We start from the raw sequence: 23,875 nt of genomic DNA, 5'->3' as shown, positions 1-23,875 counted from the left end.
TTGCCCACTCATAATACATAGAAAATTTCACTTAATATTTTCTAGTACTTGTTTATTTTCTATTTTTACATTCATGTTTCTTATCCATTTGTAGTTTATCTTTTGAATAAGTAGAGAAAAATCCAATTTTATAATTTTCCATGTGGTAACGCTACTTATTAGAAAGTCTATTTTCCCCAAACTAACTTTTATTGTACCCCAAATGTCCAGTTGGTTCTGTTTCTGGATTCTCTATTCTGTGCCACAATCTCTATGTATTCCTGGGCTTGGACGAGGGTACATGAATTAATTATATAGTCTTCCCTCCCTGTACCCTTCATTGCTCTTCTTTTTCAGTGCTTTCCTGCTTATTCTTGTTCTTTTGAATTGACTATATTCAACTTGACGACAGATTTTTAAAGATCCACAGATGTTCATTTCCTCCCCAAATTAAATGTCCCCAGTTTCTTCAATTTTTAGCACGTGCTTTTCGGGCTATTCATGATTCTGTTCTTTTCCACAAGTCATGCAACCCTAAAATGTGGCATCCAGAAATGAAGCCACCGGCGTGGGGTGATAATGACCTGATTCCTTAGGGTTAGGCTTTTTTAAAAAGAGTGTCATCCACAATTGGAGAAAGTAACAGGACTAGAGTGAGCAGAGAAGGAAAGCCCAGTCCGAGCAGTAGTCCTTTAGAAGGGAGCAGGAGAAGCTTCTCCCCTTCTGTCTGCACTTTTGGGGGCAGGTAGGTACCTGGTGTCTCAACACGTTGACAAAAGGGTTTTGCTCTGGGAGGGGCTGGGAGGCCTGACTTTCTCCTTTTTCCTAGTCTCTGCCTATAATCCCCTTCTGCTAGTTTCCCTGGCTTCCTCCAGGGCCTTCTAAATCGCCGGTCCTCTCCCAGTTCCGGGGACAGGTGAGCCTCTTTCCTTCTGGAGTCCTTTCATTTGGACTCTTCCGCTTGGCTCTACTGGCGCTGTCCCCCGCCGGGCTCCGCAGTTGGTTCTTCCCGCTCCCCGCCACGCCCCTCAGCATCCTCTGTCTGCTCACTGCAGTCCACCCAGGGGCTTCCTCTGATGACTGGTTTTACATGCCTTGGGCAGAAAGCGCCTGTGGTGGAGGAAGGCAAAGTTCACTCCCAGTACCCGCCCCCTGCGCTGGGTCCTACTGAAGTAGGAAATGGTGAAAGAGAGAGTCCTGTGCTGTTCTGCAGGGAAGCGTCGCTTCCACTCAGCCGTCCCTACACCATGGACTCAGTACCTGCCACTGTGCCTTCTGTCACTGTTTCCCTGGGGGACCCAGAGCTCCTGGGACCCCTGTCGGGTGGCTGAGTTCTGGCGGAGTGGGTGCACTGACTGTCGTGGCGACGGAGAAATGGAGTGTGTCAGGCCCAAGGCAGGCAGGACGTGACTGTATGGTTAAGCGAGGCCGGTGAGAGTGTACTTGAGCTTTCCCCACTTGCACTTTTTTTTTTGACGGAATAGAGGTGACAACCTCATGGTATGTTCTGAAATGCAGCCAACAATCCAAACAGCTAATGTTACTACGGGTCTTTTCCCTAAGGAGACTGCTGGGGAATTGGGCCCAAGTGACAGTTATCTCATATTACATGTAGAGGGCGGTGAAAACAGGGAAGAGTTGGCAGGTGTTTACTGCACTGCCTTTGAGCAACCATTTAAAATTAGGCTCTGAATTTTATAGAAGGATGTTAAATTCAGAGAAGTTTATCTAAGCCAGTTTTCAAGAGTTGTCTGAAATTACATGTCACGTATCTGTATATAAGAGTGGAATGGAAGTAAGATTAAAAATCTTATACATATATCGTCATTGTTTTTATTTGTTGCCATAAAATTAATTAGTTCTTTCATATATTTAAGTTTTGTCTTAAATGAATATTTTATATTTTTTTTTAAAGAGAGAGAGAGTGAGAGAGGGGGACAGAGAGAGAGAGAGAATTTTAACATTTATTTATTTTTTCTTAATTCTCGGCGGACACAACATCTTTGTTGGTATGTGGTGCTGCTGAGGATCGAACCCGGGCCGCACGCATGCTAGGCGAGTGCGCTACCGCTTGAGCCACATCCCAGCCCCTTAAATGAATATTTTAAATTATAAAAACCAGGTTATCTAAGAGAAAAGAATGATCCAGAGGGATTCTAGCCAGGTGTTAGACAATGTGATGATATAGGGCCAGTTACAAACTGGAAATGTATGCTCAATTTAAAGTATTTAGATTCGGGCTGGGGTTGTGGTTCAGTAGAGCGCTTGCCTAGCATACATGAGGCACTGGGTTCGATCCTCAGCATCATATAAAAACAAAACAATGTGTCCACCCTAAAACTAAAGATACATAAATAAATATTTTTAAAAAGTATTTAGATTCATTATACTTGAAAACACTGGAAGCGAACAAAAAATATGAGACTGCCAGTATCCTCTCTCTTGAAGAAGCTATTGGAAAATATTGAGGAGGTGGATTTCTGATGAGGAAGTTGGTTTAGAATTGCCATGATTCTTTGTGACTGTTTTGTTATAAATTTAAGGTTTCCCATTTTTTCTAATTTGTCTGTTTAAGCTGTTTACTACATTGCCTGATGATACTCAACCTGGGCCTGATTTTTATGGACTACCATGGAAGCCTGTAGTATTCGCTGTTTTCTTTGGGATTGTATCCTTTGTCATTTTCTCTTGGAGAACTGCTCTTGTGAGTAAATTAACTTACTTATACCTTAGCACATAAGCACAAGGATTATTTTATATAGTCACTGCCCCCCCCCTTTTTCTTTTTCAATTGCTAAAACACAAAATAGTGGTTTAAGTCAAACTAACATTATAAAATAATTTAGTGTGGGTGCAGTTGGTAGAACTGGTAATTCTTACAGCCATCCTGACCAGTAGTTTCATATGTATCAGAAGTCTTAAAAGTGGGATAAAAGATGGGATAGGTTAGATAAATATCCTTTTATGTAGCATATATGTCTAGTAATCTATCTTAAAGAAATAACTATGCTTTGAAGATTTTGGTAATGTTTTTCAATGGAACAGTGTATTAGATTGAAGACTTAGCACAACATAATTCATTTAGGGGTTATTGTATGTTCGATTAGTGGAATAGTAGGCAGATTTATTTATTTCAAAGCTTTGAGGTACAGAAAATGCTCACAATTAAATGTGAAGTGGGAAAAAAAAGCAGAAACTAAGATTTAAATGTTGATGAACTGTATGTTAATATAAACATACAAACAGGGGGAAATGCTGCAAAGAAATACAGTAAAATGAGAAAAAGGAGATGATATAATTTTTCCAGTCTTTTATATAAATTTTTCCCAGATTTTATGATTTGATCATATGTACAGAAAATACCTTTTTATTTGGAAGTATAGATTATGTGTTGTCCAAAAATCCATTAAATGTTTTGTTCATTAAGGTTTTTTTTTTCCTGAGCAGAATTAGTCTATCTCTGTGTATGTGTGTACATATATGTATAAGTGTGTGTGTGTGTGTGTATATATGTGTGTGTGTGTGTGTGTGTGTATATATATATATATATATATATATACTTATACATACTTATGTTTGTACTGTAGGTCATTCTGTTTCATAGTTATTTAACATAATTGGAAGAAAATTATTTTAGGTAAATGGACTTTGCATATGAAAAGCCTAACAGTTAAAGAGGCCAAAAACATTGGATACAAATCTTTTCAAATCTGAGTGTTCTTTTTCTGATTTCTTAATTATTTCAGACATATCATTGTTAAGATAAGTTTCCTCTCCTTGTACAATTGAGTGTAAAATCTCTTAGAAAGTATTCCCTTCTTAAATAGAAGAATTGTTTGCCTGGATTCCTGTGAGGAATTTTCTAATCTCATTGAACTTTTTCTCAGCTAAAAGTAAAAAAGAAATAGAAGGATAAAGAGAAGAGAAAAACATGAAAACATTTTATATTTCTCTCTCTTGTTTCTTTCATTTCAAGAATGCTCGTACCTGTTTCTCTTTTCACTAGGTTATGTGGGATGTGGTTCCTAGCTTGTTGCTCCTCAGTTTCAGCATTTGACTTTAAAACTTTAGTCTCCCTACGTTAGATGACTGCTTTTATGCTACTTCCCATTTTCCTCTGTTCATTTTGAGTAAAAGGTTAGCAAGGCTATGACATTAAAGAAATGTTCATTTTTTTATGTGTTGGAGTTTTCTGAATGCAATTTCCTGTTACGAAGATCCCCTGGATGATCCGTGGACACATCTGAATATCCCATCACCATTTATAACATTTGAAAGGACAAGTAATATGCTAAGTTACAAAGAAATTTAGTGATGTTTTAAAAAATTTTCTGCTTAGGTTTTATTATCAGGTAGTTTATTGCTGTTTTTTGGAAACGATTGTTTTTGTCCTTTCCAGAATATGTTAATTGTCATTTCTCTTATTGCTTGTGCATTTTCTTCAAGCAGTCTTTCCTTTCAGATTTCTTGCTATATATTTAGTGGTTTGCAGAAATAAGATGATGTAGCCTCTTAGTTTCTAAATTCAGCCAATAGCCAAATTTAAATTGGAGTTCTAAGATGTTTTCTGGTGAGTGAAAGTGGCATATCTTAGTACAAAGATTATGCATTTAATATTGTTTCCTCAGATTTCTTTTGAATAGTCATTGTTTCTAGACTTTATCCTGGTTATTTAGAATTGTCAAGTAAATGATTTTGAGTATACACACACATACACACATCTTTGCTGTGAAATAAGGTACATATCTTAGTGTTTTTATGTCAGAGGCTATTTATGAAATATCACTACCAATTAAATTTAAAAGGCTTGCTAACCTTTACTTATTTTTAATCCTATAAATTATTATCCTGAACCAGAATGTTATTAAATTCTCACTTGGTTATGATTCTGACTGTTGTTTTAGGAATGCTGTTTCTATTGAGCAGATGTTTGACATCAAATTTAATCTTTTTTCTCTCTTCTAGGTAAAAGATAGAGTATATCAAGGTAAATTTTTAGGTTTCTTAAACTTGTAATAACCCCTTTGTATTGGTGTTTGATGTGTGTTTTATGTATGTTAGAAGTAGATACAGTGACTTTAAATGTCTATTATCTTTTTTACCTCCTGAAAATTTTACTATTCCTAGGTTGCTAGCATGGATAATAGAGTAGATGATGATGGTTCCAACTCTGAGATAGGAGATAAAGAGGAGGAACAAATTGTGGATAGGGAGATGATGATAAGTTTTAATTTGGGGCAGATTAACTTTGAATATTGATGTAATGCAGATGTATTACATTTGAAGAGTATTTCTATGTTAATGATTTAATCATGCATTAAGTAATTGAGTAGATAATTTGAAGAATGGTAATGTGAATCAGTATGTTTTCATTTCTGTTTTTCTTTGCAAAGAATTAAATGATTCCATTTTCGGAAAAGAAAGTGTTTTGAGAAGGGGGGAATATCAAGCTACAACACTTTACTGTATTTCCCATCTGTGAAATAAGCTTAAATTGAAATATCATTTTGGATGGGAGGGGTACCTGGGATTGAACTCTGGGGCACTCTACTGAGCCACATCGCCAACCCCCTATATTTAGAGACCAAGTCTCACTTAGTTGCTTAGTGTCTCGCTCTTGCTGAGGCTGGCTTTGAACTTGGAATCCTTCTAGCTCAGCCTCCTGAGCCACTGGGATTACAGGTGTGCACCACTGCACCCAGCAAAATATCATTGTTCTTATATTTTTCTTAAATTCTAATAATTTTTATACTCTTATTGCTAATAAGCATAGATTGCTTTTTAAAAGCATAATAGTTATGCTAAGAAGTATTTCCTCATAGTACCATATAACATGTCTTTGCTTTTAGTAGATTGAGTAATTGAATTTCATTTAGTGATTGTAATAATCTTGTGTATTTCCCCCTTCTAGTCAATGAACAGCAAATTTCCAAAAAGGTGAACAATTTCATGAAAGAAAATGAAGAACTAATGCAGAAATTGTCAAATTATGAACAGAAGGTATAATTATTTTTTTGTTTCTTTCTCCCTTGGTTCTAGCTTGAATCATTCCTACCTGTTTTAATTTAAAATCATATTTTAAAATTTTTGTTTCATTATTTCCTACAAATCATCCAAATTCTAAACAGTCATATGTATTAAGTACTACTTTCTTCTGGAAAGGGTCACTTGTCTGGAAGTAACTTGTATGGTAGCACTATAATTTGTGTATCTTAATTCTGAATGCTTTATTTACATAGATGAAGGAATCAAAGAAACAGGTCCAAGAGACCATGAAACAAAATATGATTCTTTCTGATGAAGCAACTAATTATAAGGTAAAAATCCCTTCTTTGGGGGGAATTACATTCTAAACTCAAAAGTAAATGTAATGAGTGAGTAATCTTGACACCTTTTTTTTCCAGGATAAAATGAAGCTTCTTGAAAAAGCTAAAGAACTTCTGGATGAGGGAGCTAAAAGTCTTCATGTTATGTTAGAATCTGAGAGAGAACAGAAAGCTAAGAATCAGGACGTGGTAAGAGTTTTGCTGCTAAGTATTACTGCAATTTGGCTTTTGAAATATTTTGTAAAATTGGTTAAGTTGAACTTAGTCCAGCTGTTAACTAAAGTAAGATTAGGAGTCAAGGAAGTTGAACCCACTTCTGCCCATTTTGTGGAACTTTTAAGTACTGATACAACAACTTAAAAAATTTTTACTTACATATTTCATTTTCAATTTCTATAAGTTTCTGTAATTACATAAAAGTTGCAAAAGATGGTAGAGAGTGTGTTCTGAAATATCCTACCCCAAGTAAGCTTGATCACCTAGCTGAGGTAGTATTTATCAGATTTCTACACTGTAAAAATTCTTTCCAATCCTTTTCATATTGTATTCTTTGGAAGTTACCATGCATAGCCCACAGTTAAAGTATGAAGAGTTACAAGCTCAGGATGCAGCTCATGGTAGAGCACTTGCCTAGCATGCATGAGGCCCAGGATTCAATCCCAGGCATTGCAAACAAAGATTGCAGATTTATGTCCACTTCCTTAAGGAGCAAGTATCTTTATAATTTTTTTGGAATTCTTCTGTATGTGAGATTAGTCTATTCTTCCTCAAATTTTATCATTTTTTACTTCAGATAAGAAAATTTTAAAAATGATCTTGGGAAATTTTTTTCTCTATCACTAGAAAAAAAATTACTAATTTGAACTGGTTTACTTGAAACAGTAATTAATTAGTTAATTTTCTATGCTTTAAAACATTTTATTTACTTATTGCATTATGATTTTCTATACTTTGAACTTTTTTTCTGGTTATCTCATAAACAGTAAGGTTGTGGATGCCATGAAATATTTATGACTTCGTTTTCCTTCATCTCTTTCAGTTCTTGATTTTTTGCTTAGTCCAAAGCTGTATCCCCTGCATTTACCTGAAATGTAATGGGATGGCTTGACAAAAAATTTGTTGTGTTTATCTTTTTTAGTATATATATGTATGTGTACGTACACACCCACCCCCCCCCCCACACACACATATATATATATCAGTATTTCTACTGAAATCCTAATGCATATTTTGTGTTCTGTTTTCACCTGGCAGATAATGGAAAATAAGAAATCTATAGAGAAGCTTAAAGATGTCATTTCAGTAAATACTTCTGAACTTTCAGAGGTAAAGCTGCCAACTATTGCTAACGGATATTAATACTACATCTTAGTTTTGTTGCGGACCAAAAATTTGAGGTGTGCTAAAATGTGCAAAAAATGAGAACTATATGATGTCTTGTTTGGGAAAGTATAACTTTGTTTCTTCTTTGGAATTAATTCACTAACTGTAGTGTTTTTCATTAGCTTCAAATTCTCCTTACTGAAGCTAAGCTTCGTGAAGAGAAGGTGAAGTTGAAATGCTGTCAGCTTCAGAAAGAAAATACCATGCTTAAGAAGGAGAAAGAGCAGGTAAAGAAAATTTTATGTCATACATAATGTAAACTAGAGAAGTGAATATCATTATCTTGTATCTTTCTTGGATCTGTTTCTGAGGTAAGGAATTTTCATGTAGTACCTTTTCTAGATATGCAAAGTTTAAACAATGCTCCCCAAATTGAGTGCATATATATGGTCTCCATCTGTTTTGGATTTTTGGATTATTGCTTTCCTTATCAAATGTCAATCAGTTATTAACTTGCATAGCCTCAAAGAAACTTTTTAAACCAGAAAATTAAGTATTTTATGATCCTCTTTTGAATAGTTACTGATTCACCGGCCAAGGGAAGATTACATGATAAGGAATCTAAATTTAGGAGACAGTCATATGTGCCCAGCCATTCCTGCTGGAGATAAATTATTTGAATTGGCAGCAATTTTCTGGGGAATGCAATAAACAGGGTCAACTTCCTGATAGCTCTCATGTTCTTACTGCAGCTGTGAGAGTTGGGGCCACTCTGCCCTCTTCCTTAACCAAGGTCTCAACCCCCTCGATTGAGGCAGGCCACCGAGGAGTATTGCTCTCTATTTCTTTGTTTAAGTCTTGTAGTCCTGATATATCCAGTGCAGAAACCCCTCCCTAACCCATAGGAATTCATGTGTTTTGACTTTTCAGTTGCAGCAGGAAGTAAAAGACTGGAGTACATCACACGCTGAGCTCAGTGAACAAATGAAATCATTTGAGAAGACCCAGAAAGATTTACAAGTAGCTCTTAGTCAAAAAGATGATACTATTAATGTAAGTTTATACTCCAAATACATGTTTCATCTCATGAATTCTCCTGAAATCTTCTGAATTAAAATCGAGAGTCTTCCAACCTTTTGCTTCTTTTCTAGGCTTTGACTAATCACATCAAACAGTTGAATCTGTTTCAATGTGAATCTGAATCTGAGGATCAAAGTCGAGATGAGTCAGATGAATTAACCAATGGAGAGTTAGCAGGTAAGATCAGTCTCAGTGAGGTTGAATCCTTTTTTGCTTTCCTGTCTTTAATTAAGTATACAGATGCCACTTTTCAGCTGGCTTAATTTTTTCTTAAGCTTCAGGGTTGTAGACACATATCACTGGATCTATAGATATGTCTGTTGCATTGGCAGAGGTGGGTTGTTGGGGTATAATGTAGCAATAGGCATGTGAAGAACACTGACTTTTTCTATCCTATTGAAAACTAGTAAGTACACTGCAGCTACAATAGTCATATACCTCTAAGTATTGAACATTGTACAGTAAGAGAAATTTATTTCTTAACTTATGCAGATGATACTTGATTTTGATACTCATCATCTCTATGGCTCTGTGGTTTTAAGTCCACAGTCAGTCTTAAGAGTCCGGAGGTAGTTGGAACCATAAACTAAGGCTGTGAGAACAGAGGCTAGAGACTATCAGAAAGCTAGAGAGGGAGTGTAACAGTGTTTACTGATGAGGAAAATATTTCCAGATGTTTTCTCCCAAGTTGGATATTGCTTACATAGCAAGTATTTCAAACCACACCTGGTAGTAGATTCAGGGAGAAAATAGAGGATTGAATCTTTCTAAACAAGACACTTATTGCCCGGGTGAAGATAGATCTGAGAGAGTAGAAAAGCTTTTATCTTACAAGAATAGCATAGATAACATTTTAGTTGTGCAAACTAGAAATTCACTTTTTTTTTTAAGACAGACACAGTACTTTTATTTATTTTTATGCTGAGGATCAAACTCAGTGCCTCACACATGCTAGGTGAGCACTCTACCACTGAGCCACAACCCCTGTCTGAAATTCACCTCTCTCTTTTTTTTTTTAAATCTAAGCTTGCAATTCTCTTAAAAGTCATTAGTCTAATCAGTATAATTATTTAATTGATTTTTTTCTTCCAGTGTTTGAACACAATCATTCTTTAGTTTAGGGAAGTTAGGAGAATATAGAGTTAAAAGTAAGGAAAGAAAAAGCTAAAGTCTTTTGTTTTTTAGGTGATCGGAACGAGAAGATCAAAGATCAAATTAAGCAGATGATGGATGTCTCTCAGGTATAGTTCTTTGTAAGAGTCCCATAGTACCTGTGAATTCTTCCTGTGCCTCACTTTTAAGAATACCTCTCTTTTCTGCAATTTTTAGACAAAAACTACAATATCAGTAGTTGAAGAGGATCTAAAACTTTTACAACTTAAGCTAAGAGCCTCGATGTCCACAAAATGTAATCTAGAAGGTGGGTTCTTCTTGAGAAGAAATTGCCATGTTGGAAAGACTTAAAAATTTATTGAAAAGATAAAGAATGGCTTCTTGCTTTCATGCTTCTTACTTTTCTTGGCACTACTCCCTCAAACAAGTTCTTAAGTCCTTGTACACATATAGAGATAAGCTGTTTTATCCTTTACAGACCAAATAAAGAAATTAGAAAGTGACTGCAATTCACTACGGTCTTCTAAAGTTGGACTGGAAGAGGAATGCAAAACTCTTAGGCAGAAAGTGGAGATTTTAAATGAACTCTACCAGCAAAATGAGATGGCACTAAAAAAGTAAGATTTCCATTGTTTGTTATTGTTATGATTGTGTGAACTAACAGATAATTTTATCTAGTAGAGATTTGTCTTTTTTCCTTTGTTTTGTTTCCTATAAGTTGCATTTTTCTTTCCATCATCAGTCTTAAGAGTCCTGAGGTAGTTGGAACCATAAACTAAGGCTGTGAGGACATCGTAATCGATTGTCAAATTCATATGAAGGCAAGAAGTGGTAAACTGGTATTAACAGTCACTGATGTGGAAATACCTTTCAAAGATCTAGACCCTTTCTGTGATCCCACTATTTATTTTAATTTCCTTTCATTGTGATCAGTTATGTAATTCTAATATTTTGAACTTGTATCTCTAACTCTGGACCTTTAAAAATACTGAGTGTTTTGGAATGACATGTTTTAGTAGAATAAAAACTTCAAAAAGGAATAATATTTACTAATTGATGGTACAAGTTTTGGACTTGAGTATCTCAGATGTTCACACTAAAAATTGAACTGTGGCAAGGATTTTAGGAGTTACGATTACAGAAGTACTTGTTTGTAGTATATATTTATATATTAATCTTCTCAGTGTGGAGCTAGTTATTTTTTGGAAGTTCATTTGAAGTTTTTAATCCACAAAATACTTGAATTCTCTAAAAATAGTTTTTTTGTGTGTCAGATTTTATTTGTTTGCACCTGATTTATTAACAAGATATATATATATCTTGTTAAAGCAAAGACAGACCTTCTTATAGACCTAACTATTTTTAGGTATTTTGACTTCTGTTGCCTAATTAATGCATTAAATATTGAAACCTTTCCATTAACTTTTCTAAAATTCTGTGATCTCCAAGCGACCTTTTTAGAATCTCAAATTTTTGTTCAGGCCAGTTCTAAATGCCTGGCCTGTTTCAAAGAAACATTTCTCATTTTATCACTTTTTTTTTTTCAAAAGAACACTTGTTTTCTCTGTCCCTACTAGTAATATGAATGACCTAAATGGCAATTAATTTTCTTTGTAATGCAGTTAAATTGTAGCACTATTTTCCTCAACTCCTCCAAAATTCATTCAGTCATCATCTGTGGTTTGTACTCTTTTTTTTCTCATCCCCAGGTACTATGTTAGTTCATGCCTGTGTCATCTTTTCTGTTTCTAACCTAGGTCATCTGTCTTCATTCTCCATTATTTATATTTTTATATAATTTATTTCAAATTCTTAGTAATTTTCTCTATAGCCGCTTGAGTGGACTTTCTAAAATATAAGTCTGTCCATGTCAATATGTGCCTGTGGTTTATGAAGAATTTGCTTTCTATTTGATGACCTGTTCTTTTTTTCTTCCTTGTATCTTTTTAATAGTTTAAATATTTTTAATTATTTTCCTCATCACCTGTATAAGCTTGATGTAATCATAAATTATAATGGAATTATAATTATATAATTATAATTATAATTTTATTCATCTTCTCATAATTTAAAGGCCTTGGTATATATTCTGGATTTAATAAAAACCTGACATAGATTAATAGGTTTATTACTTGTTTTTATGGGCTTTAAGTAGCTCCTGAATCAGATAACTGTTGTGGCATCGTATGTTAGTACTTCATATACTGTGAACTCCACAAGATATTCATTCAATTTATACACATATTTAAAGTTTCTGTAGTTCTGCATTCTACACTGTTGGTTTCTTATTTGAAATTATTTTCATTCTATTTGAACATTGTCCTTTAATGATAGATTTGATTAGTGTATCAAAGTAGTACAAGGATAAACAGAGAATAGTATTTTATCCACTAAATATTGCTACCTTTATAATCTGTATTAGGTTGACATGAACTTCATGATTAGAGTTAAAACCAGTTTCCATTTTTAAAGGATCTTTCTTTTGGCTACTGAATTTTGACTGTTACTTAGTTTTAGCAATTTGAAAATATCCAATTAATTACCATCTGTTTTAATTTTTTTTCTTTAAGGAGTCCATTATCATTGTTGTTTGGTCTTATCTCCCTCCCCTAATTCCTGTAGTCATTTCTCTCTTTTTTTAACAGTTGTATTGGGAAGTGCCTAGGTGTAGTTTTCCCCACCCCACCCACTTTTTCCTCTTGCAGTTATGTTGCTTGGGACCATTAAACATTTCTTGAATTTTCGAGTCTTTTTCTAAATGTTGATTTTACCTCATTCTCTCTTCTGATTATAATAATGCATATTAGAATTTGATTTCCCCTGCCTCCTACATTCTGGATTTACTTCTTCTGGATATTTTCTTCTGACCTGTCTTAAAAGCAGTAGGATTTATTTTACTTCCCAAATCTGTTGTTAAAATCATTCATTGAGTTTAGGATTTTAAAAAGTTCAGGGTTTAAAATATTATTTTAGTTGTAGATGGACATAATATTTTATTTTATTTTTTATAGGATTTTTTTAAGAGAGAGAGAAAGATAATTTTAATATTTATTTTTTAGTTTTTGGCGGACACAACATCTTTGTTTGTATGTGGTGCTGAGGATTGAACCCGGGCTGCACACATGCCAGACGAGCGCCTTACTGCTTGAGCCACATCCCCAGCCCGACACAATATTTTATTTATTTTATGTGGTGTTGAGGACTGATCCCAGTGCCCCACACATGTGGGGCACGTGCTTCACCACTGAGCCACAACCCCAGTCCTATTTCAGTACTACAGCTCAAACCCAGGACCTTGAGCCATGTGCTCTACTATTGAGCTACCTCCCCAGACTCCTTGCTCTTTCTCATAAGGGACTAGTGTCTTACTGCTTTCCAAGCTATCTTTAATCTCATCATTCTGCCTCTGCCTCCAAGTATCTTCGACTGTATGTAGGTTACCACACCCAACTATTTCTTGGTTTTATAGTTTCTAATCCTTTGACAAAATTCATAATCTTTTTTTTCCTCTTTTGTGGTGCTGGGGTTTGAACTCAGAGCCTTGTGCATGCAAGGCAGCACTCTACCAACTAAACTATATTCCCAGACCTGAAATTCATAATCTTGACTTTACTTTTTTGACTATATAAAGCACAGTGATTTTAAAACATGTGCGGTTAACCCCATTAGGTGGTTTCCTTTTCTGTGGGATTTTTCTCACAGAATTTTGTCTTATGGAGTGTCTGGTCAGTTTTGATTGGCTAACATTGTTGTGATAATTATACATGAAATTTGAGGACTAAGATGAAGTTATCTTCTTATAGAAAAGTGTTGAGGTTACTTGAGTAAGATTGTCACTTCAAACTTAGTCAGCAATTAAGATAATTCAAAAATGACTTGTCTTTCCAATGTTTCAGTATTGTTCCTTTTGGATTTTTTGCCTGTTCATCACTTAAGTGTGCAGTACTTTCTAATCTAAACTCAAAGGCTAGGGCTTTTATTAAGGGTCCCTTTATTTGTAGCCCCAAACACTTCTTTTTTCCTCTAAGCCCAGGAATTTGATGAAGGCTTAGTTCAGACTCATTATATCTTTGTGTTATCTTCAATATGTGGGTAAACCTAGGAGAAAAGTACCTTAAAGTGCCAGCTTTACTTGTAATTCTGAGATTCCTTTTTCTAATGGATCTTGGCCACATACATATATCTTCACTACCTTTTTAGCTTGTATCCTTTCAAACACAATTTTATATTCTTATAAAGATGTTTTGATTGTTCTTAGTGCTCTCAGACTAACTCTTTGGTAATTGGAAACAAAATTCTCTCTGTCCTTCAAGATTCAGTTTTCTCCATATTCCTTCTTAAGCCAGTGGGGAAAATTATTATATTCCTTTAGGCGTCATTTATACCTGAAACAGTGAGCTCTTTTATTCTTTAGCATCTTACAAGGTAACTAGTATATTATAGCCACTCATAAAATACTTGCTAAAGAATTAAATGAGAAGCTATATAAGAATATATAATCCCCTTTTTCTATTTGGTATCAATAATCCTTTTTTACTATAGTTTTTCTGATTTATGGAAAATTAAGTTTCAAGTTAATTATCTTTTGAATTGGAACTATGGTTAAAGTAGTACAAGGATAGCAGAAAATAGTATTTTTAAAATCATTAAATGTGGCTACCTTTGTCTCAGTAGATGAACATCTTGAGTTTCATGATCAGAGTTAAAACTTGTCAGTAGATAATACTCTGATGGTGGGTCAGTTTGGCTTCTTTTTCTGGTTGACAGACATTATCAAAACTCAGATTTGTCTTTTTGCTTAATTGCAATTCTTTTGAAATATATATCTAAAGTGTGAAAAATGTTCTGTGGCTAATTGCATAGCTAAAAGACATATTCTAGAAGATTTTTTGTGACTATATCTTTATTATGGTACCAGTCTTGGATTGAGAAAAGAGTTCCTCCATGACAAAGATATACTTAGTGTCCTACCCATGGCAGAAACGAGAAAAGAATTATCCCTTGCTTTATCCTAATATGTTTAATTATGTTAGGTTTATCAGTCCTGATCTTCCACATTGAAGTAAAGTGAGTTTTTATTATCTTACACACAGGAGACTTGCCCTTGGGGCACATGTTGTTTTCACATTTATTTTATTTACTGGTAAATAGAGAATTAAGAGGAAAAATTAGAAAATGTAAGTGATTTGCCAGAGTTTGATTTACAAAATTGCAGGTTTGAATTCTTATTTTATGTGCCTAAGCATTTTATAGAATTGTGGGAAGTGATATTCACAGAGAGAAACTTTTGATTTGATAACTGGCTTTATTTTAGGAAAGTGAGCCAAGAAGAATATGAGAGACTAGAAAAAGAGCAGCGGCTGTCAGCTGCAGATGAAAAGGTGGTTTCCGCTGTACAGGAAGTTAAAAATTACAAGTGAGTTTAGTTTCTAAAGGAGGGTGTCAATGTCTAATAAACTAGTGGTGGCTTTCTTTTTTAATCTTTTTTTACATTATGTAGATAGAAGAAAATAGCATGGAAGTATAAATAACGAGAGTATATGAATACATTCAATTCACACAGGAGAAAAAATAAATTTCAACTTTACAAATGAAAAATGTTAACAAAAATTTACTTATACCCAATGGGCAAGACCATAGGGAACTTGGTCAATGCAAATAGTTCTGGGGGTTTTGCATGTTGTAGTAATTCTTTAAGAAATCAGTTTGCTGTGTGATGTATCAAGACCCACAAAAGTGTGGCATTTGATAGACCTTGGAAATCTTTTATGGATATAATTTGAAAAAAAGAAAAAAAGTTTTAAGGAGGAAGATATTTCTAGCAGAATTACTTGAGAACACACTGATGAACAGTTAAGGAAATTATAATTTATCATTCAGAATCTCTAGCAATTAAATGATAAAGAAGTTATTAGTATTGGGTCTTTATTTTATTTTATTTATTTATTTATTTGTTTTTGGTGCTTTACTACTAAGCTACATCCTTAGACCTTTTTTTTTTTTTTTTTTACTTTGAGACAGGGTCTCAGTTGCATAGGTTCCCACTTAATTGCTGAGACTGACCTCGAACTTGTGATCCTCCTGCCTCAGCTTCCCAATCATTGGGATTACTGGCATGTGGCATTGCACCTGGCCTGTAGTATTAGTTTTGATCACACTGGATTCATATAACTATAGAAATGTTTTTCTTATGTATGATAAAGTCTTTAAAAGTATAGCTGATGGAATAAAGGGAAAATGGTCAGAAATGTTTCAAATGTTATTCAATTGTTGTAATTCTTAGGCGGAGAATTGAAGAGATGGAAGAAGCATTACAGAAAACCAAGCACTCGTTTACAAACCAGGTAGTAATTAATACTGTCCTGTAGTTGCAGAATTTCTTGATATCTAATACAGACAATTATAGGCTATTATAATGAGTCCCTAAAAACATATTTTTTAATGTATTGTCTTTTTCAGATTGCTATGCATGAGAAGAAAGCTCATGATAATTGGGTAAGATTTTTTCCCCCTTTTCTTTATTTTGTGCATAGCCTACTGCAACTGAATTTGAATATTTTCTCTTTAATAGCTCAAAGCTCATTCTGCAGAAAGAGCTATAGCTGAAGAGAAAAGGGAAGTTGCTAATTTGAGACAGAAGTATGTGATTTTGGTATCTTCCTATATGTTTTATAGTGTTTTAAGGTTATGCTAGATATTATCTATGAAGGAATAGATTGCTGTTTCATAATTCAGTCCATTCTTTCTCAATATTCAAGACTATTGGAAATGACCCAAAAGATCGCAGTGCGTCAAGATGAACCCGGGATTGTAAAACCTATGCTGGGAAGACCAGATTTACAAAATCCTCCTCAGAGAGGTAGGGGGCACTTTGTAAAAGGAGCTATTTTATTTCTTGGTGCAGAATGTATGTAAATTACTTTTTATTTCTGTGTGTAATGGTTATGAAATAATCTGAATGATTTGCTAAAGCAGGAGGTGAGGGTTGGTGTCAGGGAGAAGGCTGCCTTAAAGTAGTAACACGGCATTGTTTTCTTTAGGTCCACTGATCCATAATGGCTCTTTTGGTCCATCCCCCATGAATGGTGGAGAATGTTCCCCTCCACTGACAGCAGAGCCAGCTGGGAGACCTCCTTCTGCTACTCTTAATCAAAAAGATATGCCTAGAAATGGATTTGGTGAGCATTCACATGTTGCTTTATAGTAAACTGCTTCAAGGTTTTTTTTTTTCCCCTTTTGAATATTCTAATGAAAACATTGAATTTGGGCCTGTACAATATATAGAAGATAATTTCTTACTTTATCTTAGTGAATGTTTTCTGGAAAATCTGTTCTAGAATAGAAAACATTTTTTTTTTCCTGGAGGTCCCTGTATTGTTTTTTTCTTTTAAATTTTACACTGCGAAGTGTAAACCTTTATCTTTAAATTAAATCTCTATGGTGTTCCTTTCCCAAATATTATAAAAGCCTTAAACTTTATGTAGCATACATATTTCCAACATGAAATACTGAATCTTATTTCAAATTCTAAATAGGACTGTAGTCTTGGTAAGATTGGAAGTCAGGTTATACAGACTAAAGAAAAGCCAGCCTACACATACTTTAAGTCTATAGCTTAAAGTTTAGGACCAGTACTTATTAATCTCCTGTTCTATCAACCCAAGGCAGTTCTTTATTTTACTTAAGTCTCTTCATAAATTGTGATTTACGTATTGGGCAACCCATTTAAAAAATATTTTTAATTGTAGATGGACATGATATCTTTATTTATTTTTTAAATGTGTGCTGAGAATCAAACCCAGTGCCTCACACATGCTAGGCAAACACTCTACAACTGAGCTATGACACCAACCCCTGGGCAACCCATTTTTCATGTTGCTTTCTAGTTATTGTTGAATCCTGACCTGTCCACCAGTGGTTTATTTCTTCTGAAAAATACATACAAGGGCTCTGATCTTTCTTTCCCAAGGTCAATGGATGGACCTTTACCTCGTACTGGTCTTCTGAGGCATCTAGGAAACCCGTTGCCTCTGGTAAAGGGACCAAGTAATTTCAAAGAATCTGTAATTGTGGATGGAGGATTTTTATTCTTTTCATGTTAGAATAGTCTGAATCCATTCTTTGATCTCTAACAGACTCAGGATGTGGTCCAGCTCACATGAACAGCAGCTCCAGAAGTTCTTCTCCAGCTAAGGTGACGAATGAGGGCAAGGTAAGTTCTGTAGTTACTGTGAATCATGTGGTCATGCAGGAACATGTAGCTTTCCTACAGTACTTGCTCTTTGCTTTATCCTTCTTTGTGTTCTATTTGTACTATCCCATTTGTTTTTTAAAAAGCAAACTGTTCCCCAAGAACCTGAGACCCCCTCAGTCTCCACCCTTACTTCTTTGACTGAGCATCCAGTTGGAGTAAGTACTTAGAGGTTGAGAACTGAATTGGGTTTTATTCTGTGCATTTATGGGAAGGATATTCAGAGCATGACACTGATCTTGTTTGCTTTAAACTGCATGCAATATTGAGCTTACTTTTCTCTTTAACTTGGGAATGTTGCTTAAGTGTGTACAACTATAATGAACTACAGAATGTGAAAAGTTATCACTCTAACTTTATATGGTGTTTTGTGTTGAATGTTCTAAGGCAAAGTAAATTCATTATAAATTATATAATTCATCATTTTTATTTTTGTTTGGAAGAATGTTATTTAAGAATTCCTGCATTTGTGCAAACCCTATTTTGAGTGATTTGAATTAGATTGGTATCAGATTTTCTGTGAAACAATGATCATCTGAAATGACTTCTTGAGCCAGTCCCAAGAAATGGTCTCATTTGTTCACATAAGTGTATTCTCTTGTAACTGTGTTGCTATTATATCTGGTAGGTCTTCTGCAGCTCTATAATAAAATAAATTTTTAATTGTTTAGTTTCAAACCCACTACTCATAGGAAATGATAAATCAATATCTCAAATGGTGTACAGTAAATGAAAGTAAATATTAAAGGCTTGTCTTCCTAATTTGTGTATATAGCACTGTGATGGAAAATACTTCTCAAGTTCCAGTGTATATATATTCCTGGAATATACATCTCTGGAGAAATCTAAGGGCAGCTTAGATAAGACCCCAAACCCCTTTGTAGTAGAAGATTTAAAAGAGAGCAAAGACCCATTGTTAGAGAGGAATAGAGGTGGGAAAAGCATGGCTTGGAGGCAAACCTGGGATTGAGTTCTTTAATATGCAGTGTGGCCTTCAACAAATTATGATATCCCATTTGCTTTTGTTCCCTCTTATTTAAAACAAGACAGTCTACTTAAAGATCTCAGAGGTTGAATAATATATGAAAGACTTACTGAAGATATAGTAGAATAGTAGCTATTATTACATGAGTAGAGAATGGATTTTTCATTTTATTCTGTTCATTCTTAATATGGAAGTAATGAGCTATTGTGATGAAAGGGAAGTGATGGGGATGGGGGGACTCCCTTTGAAATAGATTGTAGTGAATACAGCATGACATACTGGTCAGAAATCACCTCTGTTAATAACCCCTGCCAGTCCTCTTGCCTTTCCCTTTCCTGTGCAGATATAATCAGTAACAAACTGCTCCCTCTTGTGGCATCCTTCCAACTTCTGTAAGCTGTCAGTGGGAATACACAGGAGGGGTGGGTAGAGTTTTGTTGCACTGATGGTGTTCTCTGGACAGGTTTTGGGTTTTAGCTTTTATAGGTATTGGTACTTTGTCTTAATACATAGGAATTTTAAAACTTTTAACTGCTTTCAAATCTTAAATTGCAGGTTCATATGGCTATGAAAGGGCCCCCTCCTTTCTCAGGGGTACCCTTCATGGGACCCCCGATGGGACGGCCTCCACCACCTCCCATTTGGTATGGACCGCCACTTCAGCTCGGTGGGCCTTTTGGGCCTCGGCCAATTCCTCCACCATTTGGTATGATGATCTGAAAAGTAGTGATTGACTTATAAATCACATTCATCTTCCACTTCTATTGCTTGCTAAAACAGTTGGTTGCTATCTCAGGTCTTAACAATGAAAGGATAAAGCTGAGTACATTTTAACTTTTCCTCCAGTTTTCTGGGACATATGGGACACTACATAATCTTATACTGAGATAGGCAATAGCTATCTCTCATAGACAAGGATAAGGGGCTATATATAGAAAAGCCAGAAATATTACTTCTGCAGATGTTTGTTGAAAATCTGTTGATATGCACTGCAATAGATGGAAAGGTGGATGAGACGCATGCCATAACTTAAAATTTTGTCACAGATATGAAAATCCTATAACATAAAGTTTGTAATCACCCATAATGGAAGCATAAGCAATAGGTTATAGAATATAGAAAAGGAAAAGTCAAACCCTCCTTACCTTGAAAAAAGTCAGAGGGAAGTGTTAAAGAGGATTTAACAGTGACCTAATAAATGTTCCTGGTTTAATTAGGTGGCTGTGGAAGGCCTTTTCCAGGAGGGCATGCGTGCACCTTGATTCTGATGGCATGTGTAAAGTCCATGCTGAAATACTTCATGAATTTTTAATGGATACAGTAATAGATAGTGAGATTTCCTTTTATCAAAATTTCTTTGATGTAGTAAAGTTCTTATTTCATAATCTATCATCTTGTCATGGTAATACTTCCAAATATAAATGGAGCTCTTGTGAGATAGAAATAATTCTGCAATTATATAGTAGGGAAAGAAAAAAGACAAGCCTGGAGCTAGGTAGAGCCATGTTAAATCCTTAATATGTTGCTTCATGGCTGGTTGGTCAAAGGCTATAACCTAAACTTGTTCCATCTCAGTTTGCCTCATCTGGCAAGTCAGGATGTTCACCAGCTGATGTTCTAGGCTTGGGAGAAATTAAAGACTATATTAACATACTTGAAATCACCCTAGTTCAGAAATTTCTGGTATTTACATAACTTCCTTTTTATTTTCCAGGTCCTGGTATGCGTCCACCAATAGGCTTCAGAGAATATGCACCAGGTGTTACACCTGGAAAATGGGATTTGCCTTTTGACCCTCGTGATTTTTTTCCAGGACCTGCACCAGCACCATTTAGACCTTTAGGCTCATTTGGCCCAAGAGAGTACTTCATTCCTGGTGCCCCATTACCACCTCCAACTCATGGTCCCCAAGACTATGGGCCACCACCTGCTGCAAAAGACTTAATGCCTTCAGGCTTTAAAGATGAAACTCCACCTAATTCTCAAGAGTAGTGAGGGCTGTTCACAGGGCTTAAAAACAGGGCCCATAAAATTAACCTCTGACACTTAGAGTTAAAGGATTATTGGCTTCAAAATATAAAAGTTTATTTTAAATGGTTTATGTTTTCAGAATGAAGCTGCCTTGGCGCAGTATACATTTTGAGCCAAAATATTTTCCCCCTAAATATCCCCCACTTAAGCTAGAGTATCCTTCCAATTTAAAAATGTGCAATAAGGAATACCTTTGTTTTAGTTAATGTAGCATATACAATTGCTAAATGATTTAGAATGTCATAATTATGGACATTTCCTGTGGAAATGCTTTAAGAACATGTATTTCCATTATCCTATTACTAGTGTATTCCAGTTGATAACAGAGAAATGGTGTTTTATAAGCTTGATTTTTTTTTCTCTTTCAATATCTGGTCGCAGAGACTGTTGGGCTAAAAATGTTTACTCAAAGATCATAAACATCATTTTCCTTCTTGCTGAAGTTCTTTGTTGTAATAGTTCATAAAAATTGTTTATTAATATTTCCCAAGTGTCTGTTGATTCATTGGATCGTCATGAGATTTTGTGCCATTGGGGAAGCATGTAAACGCACTCTCAGAACTGAAGATAGTGACTTGGCAGCATATTCCCTGTTGCTCACTGTTAAGGAGGCTGGACCTTGGTCAACTGTGGACTTCTACAGAGGATTTCTTTTACTTGTGAGAAGTCTTGTGGCTCTATTTTTGTAGCACATTCATGTACTTTTTTCTAACCACTGTCCATGTGAGAATGCTTTTCTGAGAATGAGTTTACATTTGTAGCAAGAGCTACTGCTTTTGCCATTATTGCATTGTAACAGTAAAATATAAGGTGGTATGTTGTGTCTATAAAAAATAAGGAAATTTCTTTTTAAAAATGTACACAACACACTCTTCTCTTTCCCATACCTTCCCACTGATTTTCAAGGAATATGATAAAAAAATTAGAAAAGTATAATCCTCTAAGAATGAATGAAACTCTAAGGCTTATAATGTCTTTACTCAGCAACTACGGGCTGAATTAAATTCTTTTTTTTTTTTTTGATAGATACTCAAACATATTTTATTTAAAAAACAATTAAAGCAAGTCCTGGATCTGTAACTACTGTCTTTAAAACAATGTTTCTAAGAACTAGCTCTCCAGAACTGTAATTTTAATTACGGCAATTTTAACAGTACATTTTAAGAGGTTTAAGATTTAAATAAAATTATAAAAGCCTGATACTTTTGTTTACTGCTAGACCATATTCTTCCATTCTTTTAAATTCTAGAAAGTAATAGGATTGTTGAAACCTAGAACATAACATATTGTTTTTTTATGTCCCCTAAGTATTCTCAAAATAGGGGCAAAAGCTTCAGTGTGAAACAAAATCTCTGTGAAACAAAATCTCTAAACTACTGAAGATAACTCAGAATAAAAATGAATTCTTCCTAAAGGACTCAAATTCTATCTACATAACCTCCATTTAATATCAGAAGCAGCAGCTGTGTGTAAGAGGAAAACCATATAATAGCTTATGCCATTTTTAACCATGTAAAATAAAATTTAAGTCACAAACACATTTTGAATGTATCTTTCAACCTCTACAGGACACAAGGCAATGCTGCAGTTACTTAACTTCTAATTTTAAAATAGCATTTAAATAAAGGTGATGTCAGCTAGGAAGATAGATTTTCAAGAAAAGGCAGATTTATTATTTTATTCAAAGCAACAGTAGTTTTCCCTCTAAAGCCTTTTTTGTATTTATTCTATTAGTAAGTTATAATGCGTTCTACGTAGTTTATCTGAGCAGTTCTGAACCCACCCATAGTTGCCTCTCCTTACATCCATCTGATTGATTGTACCACTTCTGTAGCAAAGCCCAAGGTAGCTGCCCATATACAGGTTGTGTAGAGAATACTGTTCCTTGATTCAAGTATACTTTTGTATCTCAAAAGTTTTAGAAGTCCTCTCCAGCAAGTTGTGTTTGAATTTAGTTACTAAAATCATTTCATTTGTGAAGCAGTAGTGTTTCAACCTGAAAGTATTATTGCTATAGTTGTAATTATTGTCCAGTAACTCATCCCCTCCCACACTAGAAAGTAAATTTAAACAACTAATTTGTGAGATACAGATTGCTTTGTGTTAACTGCTTCAAGATAAAATCACCTTTTTTTGGGGGGGGGAGGTTTGGTCATTCAGGTCTGAATTAAAGCTAAGCTGATGACAATGTTCAATTTAAGTTTGTTTAATGCTGATGAAAGACATTCATACAAAGCATCCTCTTTTTTTTTTTTTTCATATAACCCCATTCTTTGGTGGAAGCTGGGGTTGTGGCTCAGTGGTAGAGTACTTGCCTAGCACAGGCAAGGCCCTGGGTTTAATCCTCAGCACCACATAATTAAATAGAGGTTAAAAAAAGCATTCTTATGTGAAGGATGCTAAATGTTTCTTCATATAAATTATCACTTTGAGGGGCTGGGGTTGCATGTGAGGCACTGGGTTTGATCCTCAGCACCACATATAAATATAAAGGTACTGTGTCCATCTACAACCAAAAAAAAGGTTTGTTTTTTTTAAAATTATCACTTTGATATACATGTTTTATAGTATGAGAGAACAGAAAGAACAATGTATCCGTTTTGCTACATTTTAATAGCAGATTTTAAGGGAGCAACATCAAACATCAGTAACATCAAACAAAAAGGTACTGAGTACTCCACAGGGTACAGAGTCCTGCCAAGCACCTTGGAAAGTTTACATGACATGGAGAAGATGAGGCCCTTCTCTTGAGAAGTTTACAGTCTGGAAATTTTGACTACTCAGAGT

At 34.9% G+C, this 23,875-nt stretch overlaps 1 protein-coding gene across 1 annotated transcript in view; it reads left to right on the top strand.

Moving 5' to 3' along the window:
- The window catches only part of LOC144372520 (transport and Golgi organization protein 1 homolog), an 84,289-nt gene extending 62,716 nt beyond the window's left edge, over nucleotides 1-21,573 (top strand). The window contains exons 9-29 of the mRNA XM_078035858.1: nucleotides 2,555-2,683; nucleotides 4,945-4,966; nucleotides 5,891-5,979; nucleotides 6,219-6,296; nucleotides 6,384-6,494; nucleotides 7,560-7,631; nucleotides 7,811-7,915; nucleotides 8,559-8,681; nucleotides 8,780-8,885; nucleotides 9,894-9,949; nucleotides 10,038-10,128; nucleotides 10,300-10,438; nucleotides 15,136-15,237; nucleotides 16,105-16,165; nucleotides 16,281-16,316; nucleotides 16,393-16,460; nucleotides 16,580-16,680; nucleotides 16,862-16,999; nucleotides 17,957-18,033; nucleotides 19,613-19,763; nucleotides 20,772-21,573. Coding sequence (XP_077891984.1) covers nucleotides 2,555-2,683; nucleotides 4,945-4,966; nucleotides 5,891-5,979; nucleotides 6,219-6,296; nucleotides 6,384-6,494; nucleotides 7,560-7,631; nucleotides 7,811-7,915; nucleotides 8,559-8,681; nucleotides 8,780-8,885; nucleotides 9,894-9,949; nucleotides 10,038-10,128; nucleotides 10,300-10,438; nucleotides 15,136-15,237; nucleotides 16,105-16,165; nucleotides 16,281-16,316; nucleotides 16,393-16,460; nucleotides 16,580-16,680; nucleotides 16,862-16,999; nucleotides 17,957-18,033; nucleotides 19,613-19,763; nucleotides 20,772-21,049 — 2,133 coding nt within the window. The 3' untranslated portion in view covers nucleotides 21,050-21,573. The remainder of the gene's footprint in view (nucleotides 1-2,554; nucleotides 2,684-4,944; nucleotides 4,967-5,890; nucleotides 5,980-6,218; nucleotides 6,297-6,383; nucleotides 6,495-7,559; nucleotides 7,632-7,810; nucleotides 7,916-8,558; nucleotides 8,682-8,779; nucleotides 8,886-9,893; nucleotides 9,950-10,037; nucleotides 10,129-10,299; nucleotides 10,439-15,135; nucleotides 15,238-16,104; nucleotides 16,166-16,280; nucleotides 16,317-16,392; nucleotides 16,461-16,579; nucleotides 16,681-16,861; nucleotides 17,000-17,956; nucleotides 18,034-19,612; nucleotides 19,764-20,771) is intronic.
- Nucleotides 21,574-23,875: the final 2,302 nt, after the last annotated feature.

Source organism: Ictidomys tridecemlineatus, unplaced genomic scaffold (assembly GCF_052094955.1).
Source record: "Ictidomys tridecemlineatus isolate mIctTri1 unplaced genomic scaffold, mIctTri1.hap1 Scaffold_113, whole genome shotgun sequence".
NCBI lineage: Eukaryota > Metazoa > Chordata > Mammalia > Rodentia > Sciuridae > Ictidomys > Ictidomys tridecemlineatus.
This window is presented reverse-complemented; position numbering and strand designations above follow the sequence as displayed.